This window comes from Mustela putorius, unplaced genomic scaffold, assembly GCF_011764305.1.
Source record: "Mustela putorius furo isolate JIRA1106 unplaced genomic scaffold, ASM1176430v1.1 tig00000698_pilon_pilon_pilon, whole genome shotgun sequence".
NCBI lineage: Eukaryota > Metazoa > Chordata > Mammalia > Carnivora > Mustelidae > Mustela > Mustela putorius.
In genome coordinates this window covers 4,395,651-4,408,930 of record NW_025421449.1, presented here as the reverse complement: position 1 = coordinate 4,408,930, position 13,280 = coordinate 4,395,651, and the positions used below count along the sequence as shown (strand labels likewise).

General features: G+C 35.2%; 2 protein-coding genes across 8 annotated transcripts in view; one reads left to right on the top strand and one right to left on the bottom strand.

Annotated features, from left to right (window-relative positions):
* The window catches only part of FAM149B1 (family with sequence similarity 149 member B1), a 73,786-nt gene that overhangs the window by 49,043 nt on the left and 11,463 nt on the right, over positions 1–13,280 (bottom strand). For all 7 annotated transcript variants that reach the window (XM_004769462.3, XM_004769465.3, XM_004769460.3 and 4 more), the window contains 2 exons: positions 2,475–2,617; positions 1,567–1,683 (listed from right to left, as the gene is read on the bottom strand). In XM_004769462.3, the coding sequence (XP_004769519.1) occupies positions 1,567–1,683; positions 2,475–2,617 (260 nt within the window). The remainder of the gene's footprint in view (positions 1–1,566; positions 1,684–2,474; positions 2,618–13,280) is intronic.
* The window catches only part of ECD (ecdysoneless cell cycle regulator), a 45,054-nt gene continuing 42,952 nt past the window's right edge, over positions 11,179–13,280 (top strand). Inside the window, exon 1 of the mRNA XM_045083470.1 lies at positions 11,179–11,196. The gene's annotated coding sequence lies outside the window, so the exon portion shown is untranslated. The remainder of the gene's footprint in view (positions 11,197–13,280) is intronic.

The window sequence follows — 13,280 nt, the reverse complement described above, 5'->3', positions numbered from 1 at the left end:
ATAAATAACTCTTTTAAAAAAGAGGGTTCCCCCTTTCTCCGTATTTCTTACCAATACCCACTGTTTCTTGTATTGTTGATTTTACCCATTCTGATAGCTATGAGGTGATAGTTCATTGTAGTTTTGATTTGTATTTTCCTGATGACCAGTGATGCTGAGCATCTTTTCAGGTGTCTGTTGGCCATTTGCAGGTCTTCTTTGGAAAAATTTGTGCTCATGTCTTCTGCCCATTTCTAAATTGGATCATTAATTTTCGGGATGTTGAGTTTTATAAGTTCTTTATATATTTTTGGACATATCAGATATGTCATTTGCAAATATCTTCTCCCATTCCAAAGGTTACCTTTTAGTTTTTATTGATTGTTTCCTTTGCTGTGCAGAATTTATTTTGATGAAGTCCCAATAGTTTATTTTTGCTTTTGTTTCCCTTGTCTCAGGAGATATATCTAGAAAGAAGTTGTTATAGCTGAGGTCAGAGAGGTTACTACCTGTGTTCTCTTCTAGGATTTTTATGGTTTCAGTTCTCACATTTAGGTCTTTGTTCTATTTTTAAAGATTTTATTTATTTAGGTCTTTGTTCTATTTTTTAAGATTTTATTTATTTATTTGAGAGAGACAGAGTGAGCACGAGCAAAAGGAATGGCAGAGGGAGAAGGATGGGAGAAGCAGAGCCCCGCCAAGCTGGGAGCCCGATGTGGGGCTCAATCCCAGGATTCTGAAATTGACTGGAGCCAAGGGCAGATGCTCAACTGGTGAGCCACCCAGGTACCCACTTTAATCTATTTTGAATTTATTTTTATGTGTGGTGTAAGAAAGTGGAATAATCCTATTTAGGTTTATTTTGCTGTTGTTTAAAGAGTTTGAGGTATTCAAAAGAATTACCTGTCCTAAATAATATACTAATTATACATCTTAAGCTAATAAACTAATAGTTTAATTTCTGTAAAGAAATTAAGTTGTAATTAATACTACGTGTTTAAGAAAAAATCAGTTTTTCAAAATTTTTTCAAAATATCTTTTTTTTAAAAGATTTTATTTATTTATTTATTTGTCAGAGAGACAGATCATGTGAGTACAAGCAGGTGAAGCGGCAGGCAGAGGCAGAAGCTCCCCACAGAGCAAGGAGCCTGATTGTGGGACTCAGTCACAGGACCCTGGGATCATTACCTGAGCTGAAGGCAGATGCTTAACGAACTAGCCCTCCAGGCATCCCTCAAAAAATATTTAAAGTGTTTCTCAGACCTCTAAATTTTTTTAACCCAGTCTATCTACACTTTATTTCAAGAAGGAAGTGCCTGTATTTATAGATAAACATAAATACAGAGATAGAGATGAATCTAAGTAACAAAAATATCCTTAAACCCTAGGGAATGTCTTACTTTTCAAACAAAAAAATTGTACAAGAAAATTCTTATGTGCACAAAAACTATAGTTAATCTTAACAGAATTCTCTGTGCTTTATTAAATACCAACAAGTAAAAAGTTTTTTAATCCCCTAGTATAACTGGCAGAATGTAACACTTACACATTTGGATACATAAATACTCACATATTAGAAATACTCACATAGTAGAATCTCTTTCTTGAGAAAGTATTGCCTCATGTGAAGCTGAAACAACAGAAGGGGATCTAGGATACAGTCCATAACCTTCACTTGGAGTGATTATCTGCCTACCCAGAATCCTTCAAAATGAACAACATAAAGAGACAATTAAGCATCTTTACCTGTCATTCATACAAAATGTAGATATTTTTGGAACAAATTTACTGGCTCTATATAAAAGACTACATACTTAGTCTGATACTGATTAAGAATAATTTTTGGGAGAAAATGTGAATCCACAGAGAGAGGTATAGCTCTCTTCCAAAAAATGGAGATGGAAAAGATAAAGCTAAAGCCTCCCCACCATTGAAAAAATCAAGGAAGCTGAGCAAACATTTGTAATTTTCCCTCTATCCTCTACAATAATCTTCATTAAATCTGCCAAAATGGATGAAAGCCAGGCCAATTTAGTGAAAATTATGAATTATATTCTTAAGAACATGATGCTTTATAAATTTTAAGTATAAATTTTAAGTCATAAGTACAGTAATGTGGTTTCTGAGGAACGTTTCCTAACAGCTTATGTCTGCTTTCAAGTATACATAAGAATTTTCTTGTAGACAACAGTGTAAACAAATACATTTTCTGACCCTCTTGCTCAAAAGAAGAGCTGTTTGGATGGCCACAATACACAGATCTCAGCTACTGGTATAGAAATTGTTTTACTCAGGACAACATAGTGGTAGTTAGGAAAACTCCAAGAAACTTCCATCAACTTGAATTTTCTCTCAACTGAGTCTGTATACCATATGGCCTTATTTAAATTCATTAAAACCAAGCCTATAAAGATTTCAAAATAGCAGCTTTTTTAGATATCTGCTTTCCAAGTTTTAGTTAACCATGATACAAGCCAACCATGGGGCTCTAATACCTGAGGTGAGGAAAGCTACATGTCCATTGTTGGCACTCTTCTTGTAGACTCTTAGTATGCACACTCAACTTCTGCTCATATAAGAGCTCATCAATGGCTGTGAACATTGCCTGGACTTTTTCAGTGGCATTTTGATCAAGTTCCTAGAAGAAAATACCACACCAAAATATTTAGGTAACCTTTTAAAATCATAAAGGTTGAAAGCAATCAAATTTTGTTTTCAATACTTAATCCATTTCAAATACTGTTGAATTTCCATGATAGAAAAGCTATTGAATTTTTGTATTTTATAATATTCAGATTTCCTTTATAGTATTATTCAAAGAAAATTTATAGAAATATTAACTTTTTAAGTAACATTTTCTTCATCATAAAAATATTATGTTTATTGTAATTTTGAAAGATCCAGAAAAGTATGAAGAAAAATTAAAATTACCAGTAGTTCTACCAAATATAATGACTGCTAATTTAAGTATAGTTGCTTGGTTCCAGTATTTTTTTTAGAGATATCTCAGTCAATCCTATAAATTTGACTCTTGAACAACATGGGGCCTGGGGTGCTGACCACCACCTCCCCCCAGATGCACAGTCGAAAATCCATATATAACGTTTGAGTCTCTAAAAACCTAACTACTAAGAGTCTACTGGTGATTGGAAGCTTTCCCAATATCCCATATTTTATCTATGTATTACATACTGTATTCTTATCATAAAGTAAGTTAGAGATTATTGAGAAAATCATAAGAGAAAACACATTTACAGTACTGTACTATTTTGAAAAAAATCCACATAAAAGTGGATCCACACAGTTCAAACCTGTGTTGTTCAAGAGCCAAGTTTAGTCTGTATTCTTCAGTTGACAGTTTAGGTTATGTTCCTGCCCTCTGTAATTCTTTAGCAGCAGCCATAGGGATCTGATCATGTTTTCTGATTCTCTGTTTACCCTCTACTTCATCTGTATTTATGCATCCTTTTATAGTCTGGTGGAAGAAAAGTTAAACCTTTTTCAAAAGTATAAGATAAGAAATCTGTATTTTCATTCCAAGAATGAAAATCATCTTCTACCCAATTAAAAAAGGCTTGCTAAACAGATATGAAGGTTAACTTTAAAGACTGTTGACCTTAACAAAAACAAGAGTCAGCTATTTTATCTGCAAAATGAGCTTATTTGGGAATAGCAGAAAAGTGGAATTGGGGACAAGCAAACTTATGGCAAACCACAGGCAAGTCCAGAAAAGAGGAGAGGGGCTTGCTTTTATAGGTGAAAGGAGAAAGCTAAAAAGGTCCATTATGGCTTCTCATTAGTTGAGTGTGGTGGTTTCTCACTAGCTGGGCTCTTGCTGGGTAGGAAGAAATTCTTCCTTCTGTTAGGATATATAAAGTAAGTTTCTTCCTGTTGGGGAATACGAGTTATGGCTTCTTATGGAGGTTGGTAGCGTGTGAGAGATCTCCTTTAGGGCTTCTCAACTCCATGTTTAATGACATTTATTTATTTTCACAGGACTCAAATAATATTCTAAAAATTTCTTACAGTTTTCAAACTCCTGCGGGGGTACAATGGGACTTTACTAGTCTCAGTGAAATTTGTTATTTTTTTCATGGAGGTCAAAGTTCATTGTTATAGATAGAATGGGATGTTGAGAAAGAAGTGACTAGGCACAATCTCCTAACAAGATACCTTTTTTTCTTTTGCATCGCATGCATTTTTTTTTTAAATTTTAACTTCAGTATAGTTAACAATAGTGCCATGTTAGTTTCAGATATACAATACAGTGATTCAACAATTCCATACATCACCCTGTGTTCATCATGACAAGTGCAGTCCTTAATCTTCATTATTCTTTCACCCATTCCCCAGCCACCTCCCCTTTGGTAACCATGTTTGTTCTCAATAGTTAAGAGCCTGTTTCTTGACTAATTTATTATTTTTTTCTATTAAATATTTATCTACTTAAATACTATTATTCTTGTTGGTATTTGCCTTTTAATACTTTTCCCATTCCTTTATTTTCAACATTTGGGTATCATTCTGTCTTTGACATGTTTATTTAAATAGCATGTAGCTGGAATTTTAAAATCCAATTTCAGAGACTCTTTTATTACTAGGTGAATTTTATCCACTTTTACTTATTGTAATGTGCAATATTTGAATATTTCTACCATTTGTTTTGTGTTTGTATTTATCCCTCTTTTTCTTGCGTTGTTTATTGTCTTCCTTCTGTTATGCTGATTTCCTTATTTCCCCTATTAATTTGGAAGTTATTCATTATGTTTGTATTCTATTAGTAGTTACACTTAAAATTTTAGCATCCATAATCCTTTATTATTCTAACAAAGTCTGATGTTTTTTAGCATTTTGGTTCTCCACTGAAACAAAGCAAGAACTTTGATCATTTCATAATATATACATATATCAAATCATTATATTGTATATCTAAACTAACATAAAGTTATTGCAATTATATCTCAATTTTTAAAAATTAAATTTAAAAACAAAAATGGGGGGAAGAAGAACACAGATATGAGCCATGTTGTGTGAGGATAGAATCCACAGAATTTGATGACTGTTGTGTGAGGATAGAATCCACAGAATTTGATGACTGATTTGATGAAAGAGATGGTTAATGAAGATGAATCTGAGCCTCTATGCTGCTGATAGAAAGGATAATGCTAAGGATGCTAGGGATGCCTGGGTGGCTCAATCGGTTAAGCCACTGCCTTCGGCTCAGGTAAGATATCCTTAACTGAGAAGATCTCAGTGGTCTTTATACAAAGTAACCAATTGGTACCATATGTTTTTACTCAGCCATAAATATAAATGAAATCTTGCCATCTGCAACAATGGATGGCTCCATGGATGAATCTAGAGAGTATAATGCTAAGTGAAATAAGAGAAAGACAAATACTGTATGATTTCACTCATATGTGGAATTTAAGAGACAAAACAAATTAAGACAGACTAAGAACAGACTCCTAACTATAGAGAACAAACTTATGGTTACCAGAGAGGAAGTGGGTGGGGGCATGGGTGAAATAGGTGAAGCAGATTAAGAGTACACTTACGATGAGCACTGAGTAATGTATAAAATTGCCGAATCACTATACTGTACACATGACACTAATATAACACTGTATGTTAACTATACTGATAAATATACTGATAAAATACTAATAAAAATAAAAATAAATTAAGTTAAAAAGTGGTATCTGGATATCCTTACCTTGTTCCTGATCTTAAGAGGAAAATATTCAGTTTTTCCCTATTACATACAATGTTAGCTGTAACATTGCACTTTGTCAGGTTGCACTTTGTCAGGTTGCTGAATTTCCTTTTTATTTCTAGTTTCATGAGTTTTGTCATGAATGGATGTTGGAGTTTTGTCAAATGTTATTTCTATGTCTACTGAGATGTCATTTTCTGCCCTTTATTTCATTACAATGATGTATTAAATTAATTTTCTCATATTTAACAAGCTGTGAATTCCTGGAATGAATCCCACTGGGTCAGGATCAATAATCCATTTATGTTGCTAGATTTGGTTTACTAATAATTTAAAGTTTTTCCTCTGATTTAAGAAGGATATTAATTTGTAGTTTTCTTATGATGTCTTTGTCTGATTTGGGTATCAGGCTAATAATAGCCTCATAGAATGAATTAGGAACTGTTCCCTCTTTTCTGAAAGACTGGCAATATTTCTTCTTTAAATATTTAAATAAATTGTAGAAATACAGTTGATTTTTTGTAATTTCTACAATTGATTTTTTATATTGACCTTGAATCTCATGGCCTTGTTAAACTCTATTAGTTCTAATAGTCAAATTTGTTGTTGGATTCTACAGAATTTTTTGCATACAGAGTTCTTGTGATGTCTTTGTCAGGCTTTGGTAGCAAGGTAATATTGGCTTCATGGGATGAATTGGGAAGTATTCCTTCCTCTATTTTCTGAACAAGTTTATGAAAGCTAGTTATTATTTATTCTTTTTTTTAAAGACTATTTATTTATTTGACAGAGATCACAAGTAGGCAGAAAGGAAGGCAGAGAGAGGGGAGAAAATAGGCTCCCTGCTGAGCAGAGGGCCCAGATCGGGGTTCGAACCTGGGACCCTGAGACCATGACCTGAATCGAAGCAGAGGCCTCAACCCACTGAGCTACCCTGGCGCCCCAGTTATTATTTATTCTTTTAAGTCCTAGGTAGAGGGGCACCTGGGTGGCTCAGTGGGTTAAGCCTCTGCCTTCAGCTCAGGTCATGATCTCAGGGTCCTGGGATCCAGGCCAGCATCAGGCTCCCTGCCCAGCGGGGAGCCTGTTTCTCCCCCTCTCTCTGCCTAATTGTGATCTCTCTCTCTCTCTCTCTCTCTGTGTCAAATAAATAAATAAATAAATAATCTTTTTTTAAAAAGTAAGTACTTGGTAGAATTGACCAATGAAGCCGTTTATGCCTAGGTTTTTCTTTGTAGGAAGATTTTTTAATTACTAATTTATTTAATTATTATAGATCTATATGTATTTTTTATTTGAGTCAGTTTGGCAATTGTGTCTTCCTCAAAATTTGTCAATTACATCTAAATTATCTAACTTCTTGGCATGAAGTTTCTTATTACATTCCCTTAAGTCCTTTTCATTTCTGAAAAGTCAACAATTATGTCCCACTCATTCTCTTCTAATCTTGTTAATGTGTGTGTGTGTGTGTGTGTGTGTGTGTGTGTGTCTGTGATTTTTTTAAAGATTGATTTATTGATTTGAGAGAGAGAATGAGAAAGGAGAAGGTCAGAGGAAGAAGCAGACTCCCCATGGAGGTGGGAGCCCAATGTGGAACTCGATCCTGGGACTGGATCCTGGGATTCTGGGATCATGACCTGAGCTGAAGGCAGTTGCTTAACCAAGTAAGCCACCCAGGTGCCCTGTTCTTGTTTTTGTTTTTGTTTTTTTCCTTGATTAGACTACCTAAAGACTTGTCAATTTTGTTGAATTTTTCCAAAGTACCAAGTTTTGTCTTTATTGATTTTCTCTATTGTTTTTTTGTTTTGTATTTTGTTAATTTCTAATCTGTATGGTTTCCTTCTGCTTCTTTTTTAGTTTCTACAGGTAGAAGCTCATGTTATTGATCCTTTTTCTGTAGGAATTTTTATCTATTTTTGAAAGTTTATTATTATTAGTTTCAGATGTACAACATGATTCATTATTTGTATATATTGTGAAATGATCACAATAAATCTAGTTAAAATAGGTCACATACAAAGTTACAGAATTTTTTTTCTTGAACTTTTAAGATCTACTCTCTCAGCAACTTTCAAATATGCAATACAGTATTACTAACTATAGTCACCATGCTTCACATTACATTCCCATCACTTATTTGTAACTGGAAGCTTTTAAATATTGACTCCCTTCACCCATTTTGCCGAAACCCCAACTCCCATCTCTGGCCAACACCAATCTGTTTTCTGCATCCATGAGCTTGATTTTTTTCCCCAATAGAATTTAAAGCTATTAATTTTCCTCTAAGTACCACTTGAGCTACATCATACAGATTTTTGATATTTTGTGCTTCCCCTTTCATTCAACTAAAAATATTTTTTTAATTTCCTTTGTAGGTTTCTTCTTCAACCCATTAATTAACTAAAAGAGAATTGAATTTCCAAATATTTGGGGATATCCCAGATTTCTAGGTGATGATTTCTAACTTAATTCTAGCATGTTTGGAGAACATACCTTGTATATTTTTAGTCCTTGTAGAGTTATGAGACATATTTTATATATACAGGATATATATTCTGTTGTCTTTGGTGGAATGTGAGATCAAGTTGGTGAATAGTGTTGTTTGAGTCTTTAGTATGCTTGCTATTATTAGATTATCTCTCTCTCTAGTTGTTCTATCAAGTGTTGGTAGTGTAGGGTATTATTGAAGTCTCTTGCTCTAATTGTTGTGTTGTCTGTTTCTCCTTCACTTCTGTCAAATTTTACTTCATGTGCTTTAAGCCTTGTTAGATATGTAATATTTATTACTTTATTTTTCTAATGAACTGACCTTTTTATCATTATGAAATATCTTTTTTTTCTAGTAGTAGTCTCTATTTTGTCTGCTTTGAATTTTTATTTCGTGCCCTTTCATGATCTTCTCTATACCTGCATGCTGCTTGAATACATGGAGAGCTTATCAGAGCACTATGACTATCTTTTTTTATAAGATTTTATTTGTCACAGAGATACAGAGAGAGAGCACACAAGCAGGGGAAGCTGCAATCATTACCTGAGCCAAGCAGATGCTTAACTGTTATGAACCACCCAGATATCCCAGCACTATGCTATCTTATTTCCCAGATCTCCTTGATAAATTTCTGGATAGTTTGCCAGTTCATTTTTTTGTCTTAGCCACTACTAAATCCACAGACTATCTGAGCCACTATTTTGCCTTGTTTGTATGCCACTGAGTTTGCTACTGTTTTGATGATGGCATTGGGTATAGTCTGTCCAAGTTTGGCTCCACTCTGGTGGTTAAGTTGCTAGTTATCATGCCTTGTCCCTTTGTAATAGAACAGGCTCTCCCTGTTCTTAAAACATGGTTCTACTGATTTTCATGAATAACTGCTTTGCTGTTTTAAGTACCTATGGTCAATTTCAGGGTCCTGAAATGGTTGCTTTGATCATTTTATCCAGTTTTATTGGTACTTTTGGGGAAAAGGACTTGTCAGGCTATCCATTCTACCATACTCTAAGTCCCACCTCATAATTTTCCTTTATGATTATGTTTTTGTCAGGTTTTTAGCATCAATATTATGCTGGCCTCATAATGTGAATTAAAAATGCTCCTATTTTTTGGAAAAAGTTTGTGTAACTGTTATTTCTTCCACAAAAAATGCATGCTAAAGTATTGAAATCACCTAGGCCTACAGCTTTCTCTAAGAGAGTTGTTTGATTCAGTTTCTTTATGTATTTTACAACTATTCAGATTAAAGAATTTGTCCATTTTACCTAAATTGTAGAATTTATTGGCATAAAACTGATCCTACTGTTAATATTCTGTTAATGTCTGTAGGATTTGAGCTCATCTTTCATTTTTTTTAAAGATTTTATTTACTTATTTGACAGAGAGAGATCACAAGTAGGCAGAGAGGCAGGCAGAGAGAGAGAGGAGGAAGCAGGCTCCCCGCTGAGCAGAGAGCCCGATGCGGGACTTGATCCCAGGACCCTGAGATCATAACCTGAGCTGAAGGCAGCGGCTTAACCCACTGAGCCACCCAGGCGCCCCTGAGCTCATCTTTCATCTTTCATTCATGCTATTTGTAATTTGTGTTTCCTTGCTTTTTCTTGACCAGTATCACCATAGGGTTTATCAATTATTAATCTTTTCAAAGGATCAACTCTTGGATTTATTCATTTTCTCTTTTATTTATCTGTTTTCTATTTCAGTGATTTTTTCTCTTCATTTTTGCTCATTTCATTTTTCTTGGGTTTAATCTTTCTAGCATCTTAAGGTAAAAACTTAAATTATTCATTCAAAGCTGTATTCTTTTCTAAAACAGGTGTTTAAAGCTACAAACTTCCTTGTAAAAACTACATTAGAAGCATCCACATTTTGATATTTAGTTTTTTTGTTATCATGTTCAAAATACCTTCTAATTTTCCTTATAATTTGATATTTGGAAGGGTGTTAATTTCCAAGTATTTGGGCTTTTTCTAGGTATCTTACTGTTATTGATTTCTAATTCTATTGTGATCAGAGAATATACTCTGTGAGACTTAGTCTTTTGAACAATATTGAGACATTTCACAGTCCACCATACAGTCTGTCCTTGTGAACACTACATGTGTGCTTCAGAGGAATATGTACTCTGTATTTGTTGGGTGTAGCATCAGATCTTTCATATTTTAACTGATTTTTTAAATTTAATTTCTTTTCAGTGTAACAGAATTCATTGTTTATGCACCACACCCAGTGCTCCATGCAATACGTGCCCTCCATAATACCCACCACCAGGCTCCCCCAACCTCCCACCCCCCAACCCCCTTCCAAACCCTCAGATTGTTTTACTGATTTTCTAATTGTTCTAATAATTACTAAAATCTTTAATAATAATTGTGAATGCACTGATCCCTCTCTTTATCAGTTTTCTTCATCCATATTGAAACTCTATTAGATGTGTACTTACTTAGAATTGTCATGTCTTCCTGGTGAACTGTGTTATAGAGTGAATTGTGTCCTCTTAGTTTGAATTCCTGTGTGAATTCCTATATTGCAGCCTAACCCACAATGTGGCTGTATTTAGAAACAGAGCTTTTAAAGAGGAAATTAAGGTTAAATGAGGTCATAAGCTCTTAACTGTAGAGAACAAACTGATGGTTACTAGAGGGAAGGTGGGTAGGGGGTGGGTTAAATAGGTGATGGCGATTAAGAAGGGTACTTGCTGTGATGAGTGCAGGGTGTTGCATGTCAGTGTTGAATCACTAAATTCCACACCAGAAACTCATAGTACACTGTATGTTAACTGGAATTTAAATAAAAATTGGAGGAAAAAAGTGAGGTCATAAGGGTGGGGCCATAATCTAATAGGACTGATGTTCTTGTAAGAAGAGGGAGATATCCGAGATCTCTCCACCTGTGCACAGGCCTAAAAGAAAGGCCATGTGAGGATACAGATTCTTGGAGTAGAGGCCTCATCACAAACCAATCTGGATGGAACCTTGCTTTTGGACTTCTAGCCTCCCAGAACTGTGAGAAAGTAAGTGTCTGGTGTTTAAGCCACATAGTCTATGGTATATTGTTATGGCAGCATGAGCTGACAGATTGCCTCTTATCTCTAGGAAATATTCTTTCTTAGGACAAACTCCATGTTTTCAGGTTTACTTTGTCTTTTATCAATATAATCATGTCATCCTACTGTGTTCATGATATATCTTTCTCTATCTTTTAAATTTCAATCTATTTGTGCCTATATATCTGTAGTGTATTTCTTCTACGTAGTATACATACAGTTGATTCTGGCTTTTTTTATCCACTCTGACAATCTCTGCTTTTATTTGGAGTGTTTAATTCTTTTACATTTGTTTTAATTGTTGACATGGTTGAGTTGAAATCTACCATCTTCCTATTTCTTTTCCATATGTTTTTTGGTCCTCTCTTATTCCTTTACTTTTTTCTTTTTCCTTTCTTGACTTATTTGATTAACAAATCAAATATCTGTTAGTAATGCATTTTATTTCCCCAACTGGCCTCTTAGCTTATTCTTACAATTTTAATGCTTGCTCTAGAACTAATAATACACATTCATAACCTATCAAAGTCTAGTTAAGAGTCAATATTTTACCACTTCATACCTCCTTCTTCATACTTCCCACTTCTCTTGATACCTGACACTTCACAAATGTAATAACCTTAATAGTATAACCCATTTACACTCACACATCCATTCAGCTATATTTGTCTCATCCTTACTTCTTTTTTTTTTTAAATTTTATTTATTTATTTGACAGACAGAGATCACAAGGAGGCAGAGAGGCAGGCAGAAAGAGAGGGGGAAGCAGCCTCCCTGAAGAGCAAACAGCCTGATGTGGGGCTCGATCCCAGGACCCTGAGATCATGCCGAGCCGAAGGCAGAGGCTTTAACCCACTGAGCCACCCAGGTGCACCCTCATCTTTACTTCTACAAGTATAAATTCCATCTTGCATAAGTAAGAAATCACAAAAAAAATAGAGTTTTATATTTACCCACTTATTTACAATTTCTAGTGCTCTTTATCTCCCCCTGCCCAGCATATTCCAGCTGCTTCATCTTCCATGAACTCTGATCTCTGTTCCTCAGCACAGTGGAATCACCATGCCATGTTTGGACTCTGGCTCACAAATCCATAGAAAATTACCCCCAATTAGGAGCCAGGGTAAACAGGGGCTCACTTCCTTTCTCTCAGGGACTGTAAATATAACTGTCTGTTATCCAAGAGATACCCAACATGAGGTTTCAAAGTCAAAACAGAATAAGGAAAGCATTAACCTGGGAGGGCACCCTGGCATATGAAACTGGAACCTAAGCAGCGTAATGAGGGTGTCTGTGTAGGAAGATGGCCTATTGTATGGTAAGAAACCAAGAGGGGTGGAGAGAAGGTCTAAGCAGTTTTCCTGACCCTGAGCAGTGCAAGAGGGGTGTTCTAGTTACTATGGCATTATAAGAAATCACTCTAAAACTTAATGACTTAAAAGAGCAACGATCACATATTATCTCCCCAGGTTTACATAGGTCAGGAATTTTTATAGATCATAGCAGGAATGGCTTATTTCTTCTCCACAACATCTGAGATATCAGTTGAAAAACTTGAAGACTTGGACCTGAATTCATTTGAATGCTCATTCATTCACTCAAATATCTGGCAGTTGATGTTGGCTTTTACCTGGGTTTTTCCATGTGGTCTGCTCTGAACTTCCTCACAACCCAGTGGCTAGATTCCAAGTATTCAGAGAGAGAGAAACAGAGGCAGGCAGAAGTTGTTTTACCTTCTGACCTAGAAAATCATGTAGCATCACATTCACTGCATGCTATGGACTGAGGTAAATAAACCATTCAGGTTCAAGAGGAAAAAACTCTCAATGGAGAAGTATCAATAACTTATAAGAAGAGCATGTAAAAGGGGATATATACTGGCATGACTTTTGAAAATACAGTGCCACAGTTGGTGTTTTCACATGGGGGAGCAGGTTGTTGCAGGGTGTTGGAGCACAAGTTAGATGAAGAGGATGTCCAACGGGAGGGCAGCCAGCTTATAATGCTGGTACCAGAACAAAGAGAAGAAGGCTACTGTGTGGGGAGTAGGC